The 19,191-nt window shown below is 43.3% G+C and overlaps 3 protein-coding genes and 1 pseudogene across 7 annotated transcripts; 1 reads left to right on the plus strand and 3 right to left on the minus strand.

Annotated features, from left to right (window-relative positions):
• Positions 1 to 213: 213 nt before the first annotated feature.
• Positions 214 to 4,943, minus strand: LOC101757801. 5 transcript variants are annotated; one of them, XM_022828876.1, is made up of 6 exons: positions 4,619 to 4,943; positions 4,355 to 4,475; positions 3,729 to 4,061; positions 3,541 to 3,638; positions 947 to 2,969; positions 214 to 503 (listed from the first exon to the last, which is right to left on the minus strand). In XM_022828876.1, the coding sequence occupies exon 5, from the start codon at positions 2,936 to 2,938 to the stop codon at positions 971 to 973; it is 1,968 nt and encodes a 655-aa protein (XP_022684611.1). In that variant the 5' UTR covers positions 2,939 to 2,969; positions 3,541 to 3,638; positions 3,729 to 4,061; positions 4,355 to 4,475; positions 4,619 to 4,943; the 3' UTR covers positions 214 to 503; positions 947 to 970. The 5 variants fall into 5 exon arrangements, with proteins under 5 accessions (XP_022684611.1, XP_004979468.1, XP_022684610.1 ...); XM_004979411.3 differs by having other exon boundaries at positions 3,541 to 3,642; XM_022828875.1 differs by having other exon boundaries at positions 3,541 to 3,655.
• Positions 4,944 to 10,572: 5,629 nt separating this feature from the next.
• Positions 10,573 to 12,804, minus strand: LOC101783205 (annotated as a pseudogene).
• Positions 12,805 to 13,842: 1,038 nt separating this feature from the next.
• LOC111258337 lies at positions 13,843 to 18,702 on the plus strand. Its single transcript, XM_022829523.1, has 6 exons — positions 13,843 to 13,895; positions 13,966 to 14,063; positions 15,272 to 15,343; positions 15,430 to 15,462; positions 15,880 to 15,943; positions 18,361 to 18,702. The coding sequence occupies exons 1-6, from the start codon at positions 13,843 to 13,845 to the stop codon at positions 18,542 to 18,544; spliced, it is 504 nt and encodes a 167-aa protein (XP_022685258.1). The 3' UTR covers positions 18,545 to 18,702.
• Positions 16,118 to 18,366, minus strand: LOC101758472 (wall-associated receptor kinase-like 10). Its single transcript, XM_022829297.1, has one exon. It carries the CDS (start codon positions 18,347 to 18,349, stop codon positions 16,538 to 16,540), a length of 1,812 nt encoding a protein of 603 aa, XP_022685032.1. The 5' UTR covers positions 18,350 to 18,366; the 3' UTR covers positions 16,118 to 16,537.
• Positions 18,703 to 19,191: the final 489 nt, after the last annotated feature.

Raw genomic sequence — 19,191 nt, forward strand, 5'->3', positions numbered from 1 at the left:
TCATGGGAACTGACCCCGCTCCGATGCTCGTCCCGTGCCTCAGCTCGACGCGCACGCTCGGCGGCCGCGTGTGGATCCGCGGATATGAGGAAACGAGGGAACGACGCCTCCAGTTGGTGTTTCGGCGTCACGGCGAGGTCTGACATCGGACAATAGGCACGGGCGGAGCCACCCAAAAGGACATGGCTGGGAGAAGGATATGCGGGCCCAAGCTGTCTGTGACCGTAACTAAGATGATTTTAACGGGAAGCACAAAGTATATCATTACTAGTTACATGCAGAATGTTCCACCTTTGGGTGACCTTAGCACCATAAATCATTAACATCAACAGTTGAATAGAAGCTCTATTATCCACCAATTGACTCATGACTTTTTAGATGGCAGTATTGACAGAAAGGGTAGAATTGGTGGCACAGAGTAGCCCTAACAGCCAGGATCTGCAGATGGATGCATTTGACACAATGGCGTCCTTGTGCTCCCACCCCAAGCCTTTGCACCCTGCCTGAGCATGTCCAACCCAAGTAAGCAAGCAGACAGCAGGTAAGGAACAGAGCACAGTATACAAGACAGAGATCTTCTGGTATTTTAACTAAAATTTTGTACTCTCTTTTTTTTCAAATATAAGACATTTAGGATACTCTAATTAATTCAAATGTCATGCATTCCAAAATGGAGGTAGTAATGAGTAATGACTATGGGCACACGATTTCATATCTCAGATGTTACATCAGTCCTAGGTGCTCCCAGCCAATGCAAATAGGCATTAAAAATTCAAAAAACTGTAGGTGAGATAGGTTATAATGTGGAATAACATCTAAAACAAATTAAAACAACCAAAATATTTCTTATATAAGGTAAAACGAGGACAAATGTTTTGAGAGTGTAAAGTAATTGTGGGTTAAATGAGCCAAGAAAAAGGTTTAGGCAGTTGTGGTTAGAGGTTACCTGTTAGTCGCTGCCGTAGATCCCTTAGAGATTGAAGGCACGGAGTGCACGAGGAGGTATGTCCGGATCATTTCCTCGTGCCTGTGTAAGATCGATCCGTTCGCTCCCGCAATCCCCAAGCTTATAATGGGCCATGAGCAGCCAGACGAAGGTGATGAGCTCCCCTCCTTTGGCCAGCTGTGCAGCGTGCGCCTCCGGGCGTGACTTACCGGCAGCATAGATAACAAGCCTCAGCCACATGTTTTTCAGCTCCTCAAGTGTTTCTTCATATCTCTCAGTCAAAGGTAACTCAACTAATTTCCGGATTTCCACGCTGGCTGCGTGCAGAGTGTCATCCTTGCTACTGCTCACCACAGCCAAAAAACTCTCACGAACTTTCTCTATTGCAGATTCAGGACTGCCAGCGGCTACCAGTAGCAAGGAAGCAGAAGCTGGGTGCGCAACAACAAGGTAGAACATGTAGTTAGACAGCTTCCGGCAGACATTGGCCAGAGCAGCAGAATCCCCGCCAATGTCACCAGCAATGGATGCTGACACCTCACTTAAATGAATCTCTGTTATTAGATGCAACAGAGATATGGTAGTAACAAAATCCGTCCTTAATGTTACTGTTTCCTTCAAGAATGGACCGAGATGTGGCCACTGCCTTTGGCCCCCATGTGTAAAATGTCGAATCTCCTCCACTAAAAACTCTGTGATCTTGTCATCCACCACCTCGCTCTTGGTGTCCAACAGCTTGCTCACCCAGAACAGCTTCTTCGCCTCCCCAATGCCCAATGCTCCAGCCATCTTCCTGATCATGCTCATCACTCGCTGGGAGAGGTTTACCTGCTCGTTGAAGCCTATATAGCTTAAAAGGCTGTACTGCCCCATTGTTCCTGACCACAACAGCCTAGTCTCTGGCAATCCAAACACTTTGCTGGAGAGAAGAAACCTGGATATGGAAGCGAGCCTTCGGTACCCTTCAGCCTCCAGCCATGCCCATGTCCAAGGTGACGCCAACATCATAATCACTGCACAAACTTCTAGAAGGAAACCTCCGGTAAATAATATGTAGGTGATAACAATGTCAGCTCTGCCATATCTATCTGCTTGTTTTTTGCTAGTAATAGAGAAGAGCACAAGAGCAACAATAGCAGACACCTGAGAGATGCACCGGAGTATGATTCCACTCCTTTTACGCAGCAATGGAGCCTTCGTGTAGAGATCATCATACATTATTATACCAAGTTCTACATCTAACAACTTGATCAACTGGCTGTGATCAAGTGTGTTAGTAGCATACTCATCAAAGAAAAAAAGCGCGTTCATACGAGCAGGCCTCTCAAATTGATTGTCTATGTCGTCAGTCATACGCCTTGCAAACAGCATTCGGATTCCTGAAGCCCATAGCAATGCAAAGCAGATAAAACCATAATATCCATCATCTAGACCCATCTGTGGAGTCTTCTCATTAAAAAAGGAACTGCCTGCTGATCTACTATTGTAAAGGTTCCCATACCTGAGAGCCATTGTCCGCTCTCCATACTTGATAATCCCTGCAACAAATACAAAGATGCCGGGAACAAGAAGCTGCACATTGCGCCAGATAGTTGATTTCCAGAATACATACAAGGCCAGGGTCACCTCAACTACCAGATTCAATAGATGCCTCAGCCACAAGTTGTTGTCCTCTATTGCAAAACTAGTGATTGTGTCCTGTCCTCCAAGATGAATGAGGAGGAAGGGCGCCCAAAAGAAAGCTAGGGGGTGGGTTCTCCTTAATGTACCATTTTCCATGATGGCATCCTCTTGTCGTGATAGGAAACCAAGGGCATAAACTGCTACCACATCTGCTCCTAAATAGGCTATCCACATGGTGCCCCTAAGCAGCCCGTTCGTGCTACATCGCCGAAGGCTGCCAGTAAAGAAAAGGAACACTTGTATGATAAAGCTGAGAAGCACTAGCAACTGAATTTCCCACTCATTAATTAGTTGCCAGATACTCTCCATTGCTAATTGGGGCTATGTTGATCGCCAACACCTAGCAGGGATGACAACATAATAAGCATATATATTTGAAAATGAGCTTTTTGGGTAAAATAAAAATTTGTCACATGATCAACAGCATATTTTTATTTATGAGAAGTTTACTCATTTGTGACTGGAGGGAATATTATTAACTGAAGTTGCACAAATTATAGTATACATAAATTGATTTTAACAACTTATACCCCCAAGAGTATTTACATTTTATTCTTTCCAAAATGCCACCAAGTGATCCTAGTGTTAGCACGAGGTGCGACTTTGTATCCTAATTCGAGTTTGGCAACATGCAAGAGATGTGTGGGGCCTTGGATCTATAAATGTCATTACCTCGACAAAAAACATAAGGGGAATACACATTCATTTCTATTTTTTTCACTGTCCTCGTCTTTTAGATAAATATTGATTGATTTATCCCTCGATTTTCTCATTTGCCCTCCTATTCTTCCCACTGTTCTTACTAGCCCATCAGCTAACTCGAGCGATATATAACAAGCTACAAGAACGCATGATAAGTTTCAAAAAACAGTTGGCAAATGGAAGTGAAACATATGACAAAGATTTATTACCTTAATGATCGTTGATGGAAAAGGGTGGATACACTACTACTGCTGCCCATCTTGATTAAACATTCCGGCTGGCCTTCTTTGCACGAGCCATGTGAAAACTAACTGTTTGCAAGGACTGAATTAATGAAAAAGGTATAAGAGTGTACTTATTTTGCAGAGATAAAGTAATCGAAAATATTTGTGCATACCTTAGCCAGAATCAGACCAAGCGTTTCCTGTCGATGTGTCCCTGATGTACATGCTATTTATTATAGCTCTTGCTCTACCCTTCCTAGCTCACTTAGTGAAGATACAGTAGGATTATGCATTTCTTGCAGGAAGAGCAAAGAGCCACCAGATGCTTTTCTTATCTTGTGAAGCTCAAGGTTCATGTCCCTTTCCAGTAAAGCTGCCATGTGTCAACCATTTCACTCTACTCTGTAATCTCTTACATTAAATTAACCAGTTGATCACTTGAGCAGCATTTAACACACAGCTCACCACGAGCATGCACGTTCTCCAGTAACTTAACATAGTATATCCTGCATATATATTAAATTGAATGAGGACCACATATGACATTGTGTGCCATAGCATTGAGACAAAGAAAAGATAAAGCTTGGGCTCAATATCCAAGACTAGGATTGCGTGGTGTGGGTGGTGATGTGCTACACTGCTACTCTTTGTGTTTTTTTATGTATTCCATCTTCTATACTAATATATAGATTCACAGTTAACTTGCTGCCTTCTCATAAGAAAAATCCAAGACTAGGATTGCAGGGCTTATAGGCATTTCGCATAATCGCAATGGTGGGCTGGGCCATGCTATGTTTACCTTTTTCCCATTGAAGCTGTACACCATCGTTTCTTTATGGGGATCGACTGTGCTATATGTAAGTGGATGGCTACAATCACCTGATCCATGGGAAGCAGTGGCGAGACGCCCAAAAAGCAACCTGGGTAGGTACTCCTATTAGTATCCTCTAACATCGAACTAAATCGAACATGTTCAATTCAAAAGATATCATTTGGAAAGGAAGACAGGCAGTAACAAACTATCCATGGCTAGCTGGTTCAAGGTTAGTCGAAGGGTCGTTACCGGAGGCGACAAGGATTGATGAGTACTGGTGGTGCCTGCTGCCTCGCTTCTTGAGCAGTAACAAAACCTTGAGCATCACCATCGATAATGACCGTACCCGCCGAGACTCCGAGACCGAGAGGATTCGGGATCAGCGGACTTCTTGTTCACATGGAGGAATGCTGGGCTCAACTCCATGGGAATGGGATAGAGCCATAGAGGGCATGGCAGCGCCGTCGTTCCGTGGCCCCGTGGGGGACGGCGGAGCGGGGCACCGGACGGGGGCGAAGGAGAACGAGGAGGGGAAACGCTGGCGGCGGCGAGAGCGCGCGGGCGGAAGGCTGGAAGCGAGCGGCGAGCAGGAGACGGCTTCACGCGGCGGAGATGCGAATATCTAGAGCTGTTGAGGCTTGGGCTGGGTTTGTTTGGGCTCATTACGTTAGTGGGCTGAGCCATGACCACGTAAGCCTATAGGTCTTGTGTTATATTTGGCCCGTTAAATTTTCTTTTGGTTTCACAAATACTTCACTCGAATCCCGTTTCGTATGATCGTATGACGGCATATACATACTGATCTAAAATCTTACATAGTCTTTTCGAGGTTAGATAGACCGTGTTTGCTTGTTTTTTCTACATGGAATACAATTTATCCCAGGATGCTCTTGTGAAAACTTGATAGATCCGTGATATGTCATTCTGCGGCTATGACTTCACCAGTACGAATTAGAAGGCCTTTTGAGGTCTGATACGCTAGAAAAACAAGATGAATTCTAAAATTATTACAAAATAACCTAAAATAACCCTATATCACATACGAAAGATAACTGTAAGTAACTCCTAAATCTCTCTACGCTAAATTGCTCACATATGCAATTATGAAAAATAATATAAAGTAACCCCTAAACTTGCACCTAATTAAATTACTCACCTCTTGTATTATAAAAATAACTTAAAATGTCCCATAATTCATATAAATTATTTATTACCTTGGTGAGAAAAAAAATACAGTGAACAGTTGTGCTAGAATATGAACAACTGACATGGAACAAAGATAAGAAAGTAAGTACTATAGTATTAAATAGCAGTGGGCTAAAATATAATATTACTCACAAACTTGTACCCTTGTAGTATATATATATCTTAAAATTACGTACCTGTACAAGAGCATTGGACATTGGTTGATGGACTAATTTTTTATATTACTAATCTGGCAAATCAAAGTGTAAACTTGAGAAATTTGGTTTACAGTTTATATCGATGTAATTTGTGGGTGGGAATTCATGTGCTTCTATCCAAAATATGTAAACGGTGCATGGAATATATACTCCTCATCTCCAACTCCGAGCCGAACACAAACTTTTCCAACAATCCATGCATCCTCGACTGTCCTAACCTAAATCAAACAGAAAACAATCGAACAAGCGTGCCTAGCCAGCCAGCGTCGCCGCGTCGGGTCCCATGGATCGGCTCCTGAGGACGCACTACCGGAAACAGTAAATTCGCCGAGTGTAAAAATTTTGCCGAGGGCTTTCTTTCGGGCACTCGGGAAACAGCCTGTTTGCCGAGTGTATTGAACGGGGCACTCGGCAAACATATTACACTCGGCAATAAAGTCGTTTGCCGAGTGCCATAAATAAGACACTCGGCAAACTGCTCATAGACACTCGGCAAAGGTCCGACACTCGGTAAATAAACGGCGTGTGCATCGCACGTGCACCGTCCGTCACCGGACTGGGCCGGCCGTTAGTCCTTTGCCGAGTGTTGGACGCCGACACTCGGCAAAGAGACCATTTGCCGAGTGCCACCCGCCCACACTCGGCAAATCAAGAACGTCGCCGAGCCACTCCAAGACACTCGGCAAACATTTTACTTCGCCGAGTGCCTCACCTTGGACACTCGGCAAACACAAGACTTCGCCGAGTGTTTCGTTTTGCACTCGGCGAAAAAAAAAATTCGTCCCCTGGCCTCCACACTTTTTCTACTCCCACGTAGGAGATTTTGTAATCCATAATAAAATTTAGTATATTTTGTGGTTTGTTTGCTATTTTTAATGAAATGATTGCATTAATAGGAATTTTTTTATTCATGTCAGATTTTAACTGCACGTACATGAAATGATGAAATGATGGATTATAATCAGTGGAAAAATTATATCCTCCGAGATCCGAGCAAGGAGCACGGACTCGAGCCCCGCGATACGGGCACGGCCTACCGCTGCACAGTTACAGATGCAGGCTCTGCAGGTTATTCCTGTTTCTTTAATTTTTCATTCATTTTGTACATATCTTTTGCTTGGCAATAAGACATTGGGATGAAATATTGTAGGCCCAGGTGGAGGTAGAACGAAAGCGCCGGGAGGAACTAGAGGCGAGGATCGAGGCGGATCGGCAGCTAGAAAGGCAGAGGACGGAGCAGATGTTCCAATACATGCAGAGTGTCTTTCACAGTTTAGGTCAGATTCCACCACCTATGCCACCGAACCTATTCCCGCCACCTCCACCACCTCCTGCAGCTACTCCTGCGAGTCACTCTCAACCTTACAATCAATCTAGAGTTAAACTAGAAACTACAGGCACTACAGACTTACACTAGAAAAGTGACTAATGCAATCTCTATAACTTTGTGCAGAATCAATCGGCGGCGTCCAATGCAGAATCTTCTTGGGGCAGTGGCCACCTGCACATCCTCCTCAGCCTCCTCATCCTCCTCATCCTCCTCAGTGACTTTGTGAACTAGAGGTGTTAGCTGTGGTAAAACTTGTGAACTACTTATTTCGACGAGAACTTGTGAATGTTATTTGTGTGCTTGTGGTGCAATTTATATGCCTGTGGTGTAATTTATATGCCTGTGCTTCTCTAGTTGTTTTTTGAGAGGGATCTTTTATACGTAACATTTCTGTTTTTTCAGTAGATACTTTGCCGAGTGTTAACACTCGGCAAAGAGGACATTTTCTGTTAGTTCGACGGCTTTTCCGAGTGCATTGCCAAAACACTCGGCAAAGGCGTCATAAAATTTTTGCGGGACTGGCCTCTTTACCGAGTGCCAAGAGGAAGGCACTCGGCAAACTATGTTTGTTCGCCGAGTGCTACTGGAAAAACACTTGGCAAACGGCTCAAAAAAATCTGTCGGGTGGGGCCTCTTTGCCGAGTGCCACGGGGAAGGCACTCGGCAAACCGTGTACCTTCACCGAGTGCCTTATAGAAATACACTCGGCAAAGATTTTCTTTTTGCCGAGTGTCATTTAAAATACACTCAGCAAAACAAAAGTATTCGCCGAGTGTCGGCCGTCTGGCACTCGGCAAAGAAGCCGTTACCGTCAGAGACCGTTATCGCCTTTGTGCCGAGTGTTATATTTTGCCGAGTGTTTTCGAGCACTCGGCAAAGACTTTGCCGAGTGCCCGACGGTCGACACTCGGCCAACACACTGTTTGCCGAGGGAAAGTTTGCCGAGTAGAGTTCGCCGAGTGTTACACTCGGCAAACCCTTTGCCGAGTGTATTTGGACCTTCGCCGAGTGCCTGGGGCACTCGGCAAAGTTACTGTTTCCGGTAGTGACGCGCTCGCCGGCGTCCTCCGCCGGCGCTGTACAAGATGGAGGTGTTCTCGTTGAGGTCCGGGTGGTGGGAGGAGAGGGAGTTTGTTCGGGAGGGAAACGCGGTTGTGACCCTAGCCGATGTGGTAATGGAAAGGAAGGAACCAATAGATGTTGGTATAGGGTCGCAACAACGCTATGCGGTGTATTGGAGAGGTTGTCTCTGTATTCACTGTCGTGGATCTTTTATTTTACTGATCACAATGTGTAGAAAAATTTCATTTGGTACTCTGAACTTTGTGTTTCTAATCATCCCATGCATGTTCGCGGAATAGTTGATCATTATAAGAAACTTTTAGTTTATGTAAATAATAATGATGTATATTTTGTGTTTGGTCTTTTCCATTAACGACAATTGATTTGATTTGCTAAATGCCAAACCCATAACTTTGATCAATTCATTTACCATATATAAGTTATCCTTGTCAGACAACAAGTATAGAGTGGTAAAAACACCAACGATGATGAATAGGAACAAAGGCTTAGATACAGACGAGGAGGAATTCCGTGGGCCAGTAAAAGCTTATCTCGGGAGGAAAAGGGGGTGTACTTTGTTGAGATTCACAAGTTTCAACTTTGGATATGGACACTTAACGAGTAGCATGGACTGACGATGGAGTGGGTGTGAAACCATCACGTGAACCTGGAACCCTTTTCTCAGCGAGTTGGCACAATCTGGTACAGTAGTGACAAAGTCAAAGCACCATGGTTGTTAGAAGATTACATTACAAATGGGGCTGAAGAGAACACTGATGATACAATTGACAGTGAAGATGATTAAGATGGTGAAAAAGAGAGCGATAAGCAATTTGAGTGGAACTTCCACGACTAAAAAAATGACCTTTTGCCCACTCCCTTAAGTACCGGTCACATTTTAATCCGGTACTAATGTTAACATTAGTACCGGGTCCAAATTTGGAACCCCCGGAGGCATTTTAGTACCGGGTCGTAACACCACCCAGTACTGAAGGACCGATAATAAAGGCTCTCCATAAATTACTTTAAAAGGAAAGCATGTACTTCCATCACATGTACTGCGTAGGTGGGATAGCAACGAAGGCTCGTGCAAGATGGGATGTACACGTAGTTGGTTGATTCTTCTTATTTATACACGTCGTATGTGTTAAAGGAAACAGAACAACCCACAACAAATATGAAGTTCTAATACATCTGGTAGCACAAGCATGTCCTGGCAAAAGGATAGAACAACCCACGGCAAATATGAAGTTCTAATACATCTGGTAGCACAAGCATGTCCTGGCAAAAGGATGGAACGACATGATTACCAAATTGTAGTACGTGCAAATTATGGTGAAACTGTAACATTGGGCTAGAGTTTATATACATCTTGTACAATACAACACAAAATGTCAGAGGTCAGTGGCGCATTAGGTTCATCATCTTTTGTTTCACTCATTCCTAAAGTTGTAAGATCAATGATAATAGCTAAGATCAATGACAGTAGCTGTACCTTCTTATTTACTTGTCTTCCCCTCAGCCATACACTTCTTCCAAGATCTTCTAACATTCTAAGGCACTCTGCTACTAGTCAAGGTAGTGGCAACCGGCAGAGCTCCAAGACGACGCCTAAGGGAGGGGATGACACCACTGCGCCGCTATCTTCCGATCAAATTGGTCAAGATCTTCACTCGAAAAGCTAGCTCTAGGGCAATGCCTTCGAGAAGGTGAACGGCGTCCTAAGCCGTCATCGGCCTGGAAACCGGCACAAGCTTGCCTGCACCCTGTTCCCTACAGCACACTGCCGACCCAGAGCAGTCGGAGCAGCCACCTGAGACAGGCCCCAACCGGGCCGGCCCTCCAGCCAGTGGCGCGGCGGCGGCGCATCCCTGCCCCGACACGGACGCCGGGAGGCAGCGGCGAAAGGAGAGGATGAGTCCCCACCCGGGCTGCACATCCGGCGGTGGGAGAAGCAGATCCAGCCGGGGGAGCGCGGATCCGGCCTCTGGCGACCGGCGACGAGACCAGCGCGTAGAGGCCCCCGTGACGCTGGAGCACGTCGGAGCGCCACCGCCGCCCGCAAGCGGGCTGCCACCGCCGCCGCGAACAACAACTGGATCTAGTTTTTTGGGGGAGGAAAGACTCGGGGGAGAGGTCCCACGCGTGGAGGAGGCCTCGCTACTGCAGTCCTTGCGCCCGCGCAGGCTTCCGGCGGCGCGCTCCGGCGGCGAGGTGGAGGGCTGGTAGGGGGAGGCGCTGTAGGGTCGCGGTAGCGGTCCGCCCATGCCGCCCCTGGTGGCGACGCGAGCAGAAGGACGATATGATCAAAACATTGTATGTATGGCATTGTTGTTATGTACAAAGGCACCACAAAATTACTGTTATCTGTTACAGCGAGGGCCTCACAAGCTTGATTTGATCTCAGATCTACAGAAACAGAGGAGCAAAAGAAGAAGCAGAGCAGCAGATTACAGCAGATTACGTTCGAGTCCTCAAATTTTCGTTCTGCTCACACATTATTCTGCAATTGAGGTGACATTATTTCTGCCCAAACCGCTCCATCATGTTATTTTCTCAAATACGCGCGCATTCATGTTATCACAGGTCGATGTCCTCAGTTCCATTGGCATATAAAGCCACAGTCCTTGATTCTGAGCATAATCAATTTCTGTATCTACCCCGTTTTGCTGACATTGCTCCCAGATGCACTAAGCATCTCAAGGCCTTCTTCCTCCTCTGGCTAGGGTGGTTTGGGTCAATGTGAAGGATGCTTTAGGGTGAAATGCCGATATCCATGTAGCTCCCTGGGCCGTGATAACCTTCCAATGCCTCCTGAGCATCTGAAGGCGTTGAGCCACTTCTGATATTGTTGGTCTCTCCTCTGCTTTTGAAACGGCATACTTGAGTGCCAACCTTCCGATCTCCTCAAGGACAGTGATATCCCCTTCAACAGTTATGTCCTCGTGAAACATTGCCTTCCCACTGTTATCTTCCTTGTAAGCATTGGCGAACTGGAGGATAATGTCAAGATTCTCCTCGCCGTACCTCTTCTTCCTTCCAATGAGTTTCATACACATCTCTTTGGGCTTTTGACAAGACAAATACATCATTATCAAATTGTCTGTCGTTGACAGGAAGTCCCGTTTGCTGGGCCAGCCTCCATACCCATGGAAAGCTTGTGAGCTTGGGCATGAAATTATCATCCACAAGTAAATTGCGTGCTTCAACAGAATCATGTGCGGTGATACCCATTGCTGATGAATGGAGGTATTCTAATGCACCTGCAGTCTCAACTGCAATCTTCATGCGCAGATCTAGTGGGAAATCTTCATCGCCACTCAGGATATCAGAGAGGCTACATTTAGCAGGACACTCGTATACAAAAAAATGGAGTATCAGCTTCCAAGCAACAACCTAAGAGTTTGATAATGTTCTTGTGAACAATTTGACACTGTAGCATCCATGTGTTGATGAGAACCTCCTTTTCTGACTTTGCAAAGCTCGGCTAGTACACTGCCACAGCTGTATTGTCCTCAAGTGTACCTTTGTAAACAATATTTGGATAAATGTGAAATCTGGATGACCAACTCTGTGTCACCTGCCTGAGCTCCTCCATCGTGAACATTCTAACATTGCCGAATTTCTCTAGCATCACAGAATTGTGAGAATTCCTCTTCAAATTGCCAAAAGTCTTCTTAAACCAGCTTACATCTTGCCCTCTTCTCAGAACATTCCAAAGGGTCTGAAGTCGTACTACCACATCATTAATTTTAGGGTGTTTGTCAATGTCTAATCTCAGGCAGTCCGTTGCCAATTTCCCTATTTCTCCAAGAGCCTTCATATTGCCCTCATTTGGTATCTCTGCATCCACTAGCCCCCTCAACATACTCCATTTGATACATGGTTTCCTGAATATCTCAGTGAGGCTAGTGTTCCCCTCCTTTACCCTTCTCCTAGTTATTAGTTCAAGGAGAACTATTCCAAAACTGTAGACATCACTCTTTGGGTAAGACGCCCACTTTGAATATACATAGGATCCATGTAATCTAAACTTCCTTTTACATATCTAGTGTATTGAGTGATGCCACCTGAAAGAAGCCTTGATAGTCCAAAATCCGATACTTTTGCTGTAAGATTGGCATCTAAAAGTATGTTGGCTGGCTTAGTATCACCATGACAAACAAGGTTGTCACTTGATAAATGCATCAAATGCATGTAGCGCAATGCTTCTGCACAACCTATAGCAATACCCAACATTGTGTCCAAAGTTATGGAATATCCAACTTTGTGAAGTATATCCTCGAGGTTTCCTCTGGAAATGTACTCAGAAACCATAGTTAGAGTGCTTCCGCCAACACAATAGTCATTGAGCTTTACTACATTCTTATGGTTGACTTGACTATGGATTCTCACTTCTTCCATAAACTCTTTTCTCAAATCGCCATGGATATCTCTCTTCACCGCAACTAAATCATGGTTGTCATCTAAGAGTCCTCTATATACTTCTCCAAAACCACCTTTCCCAATAGCAGTGCTATAGTTCCTAGTCATTCTTTTGATCTCATCTTCAGTGAAAATCTTAATGTTATGATTGATGTCTACTCCAGCCATAGTCTTATTTTCTGCTGGTTCTGTCTTTCACGCGAACACAGTACAGATTCCACAATGTTGAGCTGCCTGTCGCTGCCAGAATTAAAAAAAAGAATGGAAATATTAACATTAATGTTAATAAAACTGGTATTTGAAACATTTTTCAAGCAGCATTAGATTTAATTTCTCTATTTTTCTGTGTATATAGAGCACATTTTACTTTGTTAGACAGTTGTTTTTTCATGCTTTCTTTTCTCTGTGTATCACTTCTTTTACCCATTCAATTGGCGGGAGCATGACTGAATAATGTAGCTGCGACAAAAAATAGGGGTTGTCACGAGTTTTTGTTGATAAGTGATAACTATGTGAGTCATTGACCACATAAATGTTCATTCCATGATAAAGACTACCCTACCTCTAGACCCACCGGCTGCCGACATAAGGACCACTGATAGCTTCTTTGGCGCATTGTATTGATGTACTGTTAATGCTCATGTTAGAAACTACTCTCTCTAACTACCAATGTCTATAAAATGTATTATCTTAAATAAAACAAGCCATGTATTATGAAAGTATTTTTATAATGAAACTAGTAACATTAGTCTTGTGTTAATCTGTATAAAATTTTAGATGTTTATAGCCAAAATTAAAGAAAATTTTATTTAGTACAAACATTGATGAAACATATATTTACTACTGGAGGAAGTAGTCTTGTATCGTAAACACACACAGACACAAACACATCAAACCCCGTATACCAACCCAATCTAGCTGAGATGCTGCCTAATTCAAACCACATATATCGACCCAATCTAGCCGTCATGCCGCCCAACTAAAAACCCCAAATATCGTCCAAATCTAGCCGTTATGCTGCCCATCCAAACCCTAGAAAATCCATTCCTAATTCTCTTAGAATTCAAAAATTTATCCATTGATTATTTAGAAACTTATTTCTAAATAATTAATAAACCATTCATCTTTTATCCGGGGATTATCCTTTAGAAATCCAGTAATTCGCAAAATATCCATTATCCATTCTTTTTTCCATTTCCTTTAGTCATATATTGATTGCTAGGAATTGATTGTTAAATAATTTGTATGATTGCATGCTTGTTGGATTCAGGGACACGACCAAGACCCGGCCAGGGATCCAGAAGATGTGAAGCTAAAGTTCCGACCAAAGATGCGTAGATACGTTAGCCTGGCCAGGCTCTAATTTCAACATGAAGATCTGAACTCCAGAGACTCCAACGGAAGCTCCAACAACTTCAACGAGAAGTTAGGGCCCTGGTCAACCTAGGAAACACGCTAAGGATTTTTAATGAAGGCAAGTCCTAGCACTCATCCCTTGATCATATTTTTAACCTATGTTTACTTACATATTAAAATTTACCAAAATAAAAATTTTACTTGCATTTCTTTAAAGGAGCAACCCACATTCGTTTTCTTTCTTGCCTTGACTTGAAGCCGTTTCTAGCCAGAGATCCTACTAATGACCCTGGTCAGGATAAGATTGATGACCAAGCATCATTTAGAAATAGAATTCCTTAAGAATATCACAATCATTATGTCTTTATGGAAAACCCTAGAAGAAGTGAGTTTAATAAAATGAACCAACTAAAGAGTTAGAAACCCCTAAGGACAGGACATGGGAGTAAGGGGGCAGCCTCGGTAGAGGATCCTATCCCAAAAGCTTACTCCAGTCATATAAGAATCAGCTTGCAGGAAAGTTTTTCTAGTGAAACGTGCGACCATACGTGGCCTTGATTCACACCCCACCAGCAGAACCTAGTAAACCATCCCAAGGGCCACGGTAGGCAACAGGTAGGCTGGAGCAAGACCTTCGCATAGTCCCAGGTCCAGTCGGCACGGGTCATAGGTTGAGGTTCAGAGGACCTGGTGGCATTGTATGCCACGTTATGGTGCATCTATTTTCCCGGGATAGTGTCCATATATTGACATAGTATGGCTCCTGTTTAGACCCCAATCGTACATGTGGACGGAACTAGGGAATGTTGTCTAGGAATAGACGCTGGTGGGTATGGGTCTCGTAGGTCAATACCGTTTGAACCTGAGGTATGGGCTGGCCGAATATATGGGTAAAGTGTACACCTTTACGCAGAGTATAATCTATCTAGATAGCCGAGGCTTACAGTTACGAGCCCACATAGTCAAAGCTCCTATCGATTAAAATTTTAACTTCATGGTGGTAAGATGGGGCCGAGGCTCTAAGAGGGTTGATTTTGAATTGAGGCATAAGCCAGCCTAGAATGACCCTAATGGTCTCTGGTGCTTTTTAAAACTTGGGAACTGGTAGGGAGGTGAGCTTCCCTCTCCAGGGCCAACAACTTAAAAAAGAATATACTTTCTTCCTCTTTTTTTCCAAAACTCACCTCACCTTGCATGAAATAGGTTTATTAATAAAACAAACCTCATATCCTTCCTTTGATTATCCCAGCATTTAATATAATTTCAACGCTAGAAATTGCTGAGTACCGTTCATAAGTGTACTCAGACTTTCTTTCCTTTATATAGGGCTAGGATTTATATGGTGCTCTAAATTCATTCTTGAGGAATGGGTATCTACACCACACTCCGTTGCGAAAGGTGAAACTATTTTCTATTATTTCATGCATCTTTTATTGCTTAAAATATTGAACTGTGATGATAATTGTATTAGCCTACTAATTCAGGGACTAATACAAGCGATGAGCGGAACCTTCAGAGTAAGGCCCCCACAATTACTCTCCGGACTTTTAATTTGCGAGGCTGGGGCGAGCTAGCTGGTCACGCCCGGAAAACCTATCAAATAGATAACTAATCATCTATAACCCAGTAGTAGCCCAATAATTAGCCCACAATGGTCCAAAAAACTATCTCAACATTTTAGAATGTTGGTGAATGTCAAAAAAATGTTGAGCTAAAAAATGTTGGTGAATGAAAAAAAAAGTTGGTGCGCGTAAAAAATTGTTGAGCAATAATGTTCGTGAGTATAAAAAAGTTAAAGAAATATGTTGGTACATATAATAAAATGTTGGCTAACGTTAAGAAATGTTGGTAACAATTCAGCCAGATGTTTTTAAAAACAATTGTTAATAAATGTTAACACATGTTGATGGATGTTAAAAAAATGTTGTACATAGGTTTAATATGGGTTACCTTATGGACTTATGGAGGGCATATAGGAGCTCCCGGCCAGGCCGCACAGTAAGGCTCATGTTACCAAATTCGCTTTGAAAAAAAATATCCTCTACTTCTTTTTCACCAAAATTTAGAGCTCATGTTTTTGGTATCCATGTCTATTTGCATCCAATTCACTAGGCAGCCAAAGAAAAGTAACATAAGCTCGATCTCGTATGAGCAATTAATGGAAGTTAGCCAAAAATCACAGTACACTCGTTGTCCATAAACATCATACTCTGTCTGCTTTACATACTAAAAATAAAACAAACACCGCGTAAATAGCTTTCTCGGTCACATCTTATTGTACACATCAAGTTCAGATAAACATCAAGCAATTGATCGACAACACGTGAGGAGCATCTTGCACCTGCACTGCAGGTCTACACCGCACACAATGTACACGATCGCTTAGGGTGAATCTCTGATATCTGAATTCTGAACCGAGTGGCTTGTGACGCTGGAGGCCAGGCAAGATTGCAACAATAGCTTGAAAGTTGAAGGGTGAGAGCGGAGGAGGATACAGAAAGCGTCAGCTGAATCACGGTTAACCGCTGATCTCAGATATGGTGTCTTGGGCTCCGCTGATAACGACAGCTAGCTGTAGAACGGTGTCAGAATTCAGATTGCAGTGTAGCTCGTTCCCTTAGCGATATTCTTCCAAGATTTCCTAAGCATCCTAAGACGTTCTGCCACTTCACTCATTGTTGTTTCATCATTTTCTTCCATACATTTGAGTGCCAGCCTCCCAATCTCTTCAAGAACAGTGATATCCTCTGTAGCTCTGATATGAAAGAATGCCTTGAGATCAATACCATCTTTTTCAGAAGGAAAATACCACTTATTAATGAGTGCCAAGAGAACAACGCCAAATCTGTACACATCATTTCTTATTTTGTTGAACCCAACAAATAGAAAGCAGCTACTAAGGACACTTCCACAGGCATTAGTCTCGCTCTCCTTGATGAGCTTGCATGCCCCGGAAAAATCTGAGAGCTTTGGCATGAAGTTATCATCTAGAAGTATATTGGATGGTGCAACATTACCAAGACCAATGATACCAGTTGTTGATGAATGGAGGTATTCTAATGCTTCTGCAATCTTAACAGCAATCTTCACGCGTAGATATAGTGGGAAATCTTCCTGGCGATCTAGAATATCAGAGAGACTACCTTTAGTAGGATACTCGTATATGAAAATTGGAGTATCACCTTCCAAGCAATAACCCAAAAGTTTCATGACGTTTTTGTGGGCTATTTGAGACAGGATCATCCCTTCGTTCATTAAATACTTTCTCGTGCACGCACGTTCAGCCCGCGAAGTTCTTTTCACCAGCACCACTGTGTTATCATCAAGTATTCCTTTATAAACCTCAGGTGACGAAACACCATCTTTGTAAGGGTAGGTGATCTTTGTCATCTGGTTCATCTCATCTTTTGTAAAAATTCTAACATTGGAAAGTTTGGCAAGTGTCTCAGATATGCCACAATTTCTCTTGGATACACCAACACTCTTCTCCCACAAGCCTACACCTTGCCATCCTAGCAGGGTTTTCCGAAGCATCCGAAGTCTGTATGCCACATCATTCATTAGAGGACGTTTGTCGATATCTAAACTCAGGCATTCAGTAGCCAAACTTGCTAATTCTTCAAGAATCCTCACGTTGATGCTATTAGTGATTTCAGCATCAAATAGCTCCCTTGACCTGTTCCCTTTAGCATAGGCGCTACACATAGTACCAATGAGGCTAACATTGCCCTGCTTGACCCTTCTTCTAGCTATTAGTTCCAGGAGAACAGCACCAAAACTATAAACATCGCTCCTTGGGGTAAGACGCCCCTCTCGAAGATATATAGGATCCATGTAATCTATACTTCCTTTTACATTACTAGTATAACGACTGATTCCGCCCCAGAGAATCCTTGACAGTCCAAAATCTGATACTTTTGCCATAAGATTGTCATCTAAAAGTATGTTCGCAGGCTTAACATCACCATGGCATACTAGACTGTCACTTGATAAATGCATTGAATGCATGTAGCTTAATGCTTCTGCGCAACCTATAGCAATACCCAACCTTATATCCAACGGGATTGAAGTCTTTCCTTTATGAAGTGCATCATCCAAATTCCCTCCGGAGACATACTCTGTTACAATGGTTAGAGTGTTTTCCCCTATACAACAGCCTATGAGCTTCACTACATTCTTATGCTTTATTTTACTGTGGATCCTTACTTCCTCCATGAACTCTTCTCTCAGATCTCCACGAATATATCTCTTCACCGCAACTAAATCACAGTCATCACCAAGAATCCCTTTGTAGACTTCTCCAAAGCCACCTTTTCCTATAGGAATGCTACAACCGCTAGTGAATCTATCAATATCATCTTCTGTGAAACTCTTAATGGAATGGTTATTGTCTAATGTCCACATTTCCTTGTCAGGTCGTTGAATGGGCACTGCTATATCAAGTTGCGTTCCATGCCAACAGCAGAGAACTCACACCGTCAGGACCTGATACTGCGCAAAAAAAGACCAACAATAGTATGTCAATTGTGTTTCAAGTTAAGACACCATTTATTTCTCTTTTACAACTCTTTTATGGTACACAATACTAGGCTATACTAGTGTCAAAATTTGTTGTTTAGACATTCAATGGGGAGGATGGTGGGAAGCTCTAAGCTCTTATCCCTTCAACCTACCTACACCAAAACCGTGTTTCCATGACCCTTCCTAGCTCCGACAGAAGACCAGAATATAATAATATGCTTATGAACTTGTGGCCACAACAGCAAGAGTTCATCATCTTCTAAAAGAAACGGACAATTTATTTGCATTGTGGATATAGAATAATTTGTTGTCTAGTGATAGGAAAGGCAGTAGAACGAAGGATGCTTTTTGGTCGAGAAACCGAATGGAGAACGAAGAGTGTTAGTGGCTAAGGCTGAAAAGCATAGGAGCAGGCAGCCAATAGAGGAGAGCGCGGCGGCCGTCAGCTCGTGCGTGGGAGAGGAGGGAAGGGAAACGGTGTTGGAGTTGACCTTCACCGGCGAGGCAACCATGGGCTCTGTAACCGCGATCGCAGAAGCTTGCAGCTCAGATCTATTGATGTGCAGTGCAGGGGACAGAGCATGAGTAGGTAAATGCCGTAGTTGCAAGATAACGAATCTCGTTTTGGGTTCTCTAAATTCATACTTTTTACTATGTATTTAGACATAGTATATATCTAGGTGCACAATAAATTCTATAAGTTAAAAAATTAAAATAATTTAAAA

The sequence above is a fragment of the Setaria italica genome, chromosome VIII (assembly GCF_000263155.2).
Source record: "Setaria italica strain Yugu1 chromosome VIII, Setaria_italica_v2.0, whole genome shotgun sequence".
NCBI lineage: Eukaryota > Viridiplantae > Streptophyta > Magnoliopsida > Poales > Poaceae > Setaria > Setaria italica.

Bases quoted from the DNA above. Each gene is read 5' to 3' on its own strand.
- LOC101757801 (XM_022828874.1), bottom strand. From the start codon at position 2,938: ATGGAGAGTATCTGGCAACTAATTAATGAGTGGGAAATTCAGTTGCTA.
- LOC111258337 (XM_022829523.1), top strand. From the start codon at position 13,843: ATGCTTGTTGGATTCAGGGACACGACCAAGACCCGGCCAGGGATCCAG. The intron at 13,896-13,965 runs GTGAAGCTAAAG...TTCAACATGAAG, and splicing joins CGGCCAGGGATCCAGAAGAT to ATCTGAACTCCAGAGACTCC. The intron at 15,944-18,360 runs GTAAGGCTCATG...TTTCCTTGTCAG, and splicing joins GCTCCCGGCCAGGCCGCACA to GTCGTTGAATGGGCACTGCT.
- LOC101758472 (XM_022829297.1), bottom strand. From the start codon at position 18,349: ATGTGGACATTAGACAATAACCATTCCATTAAGAGTTTCACAGAAGAT.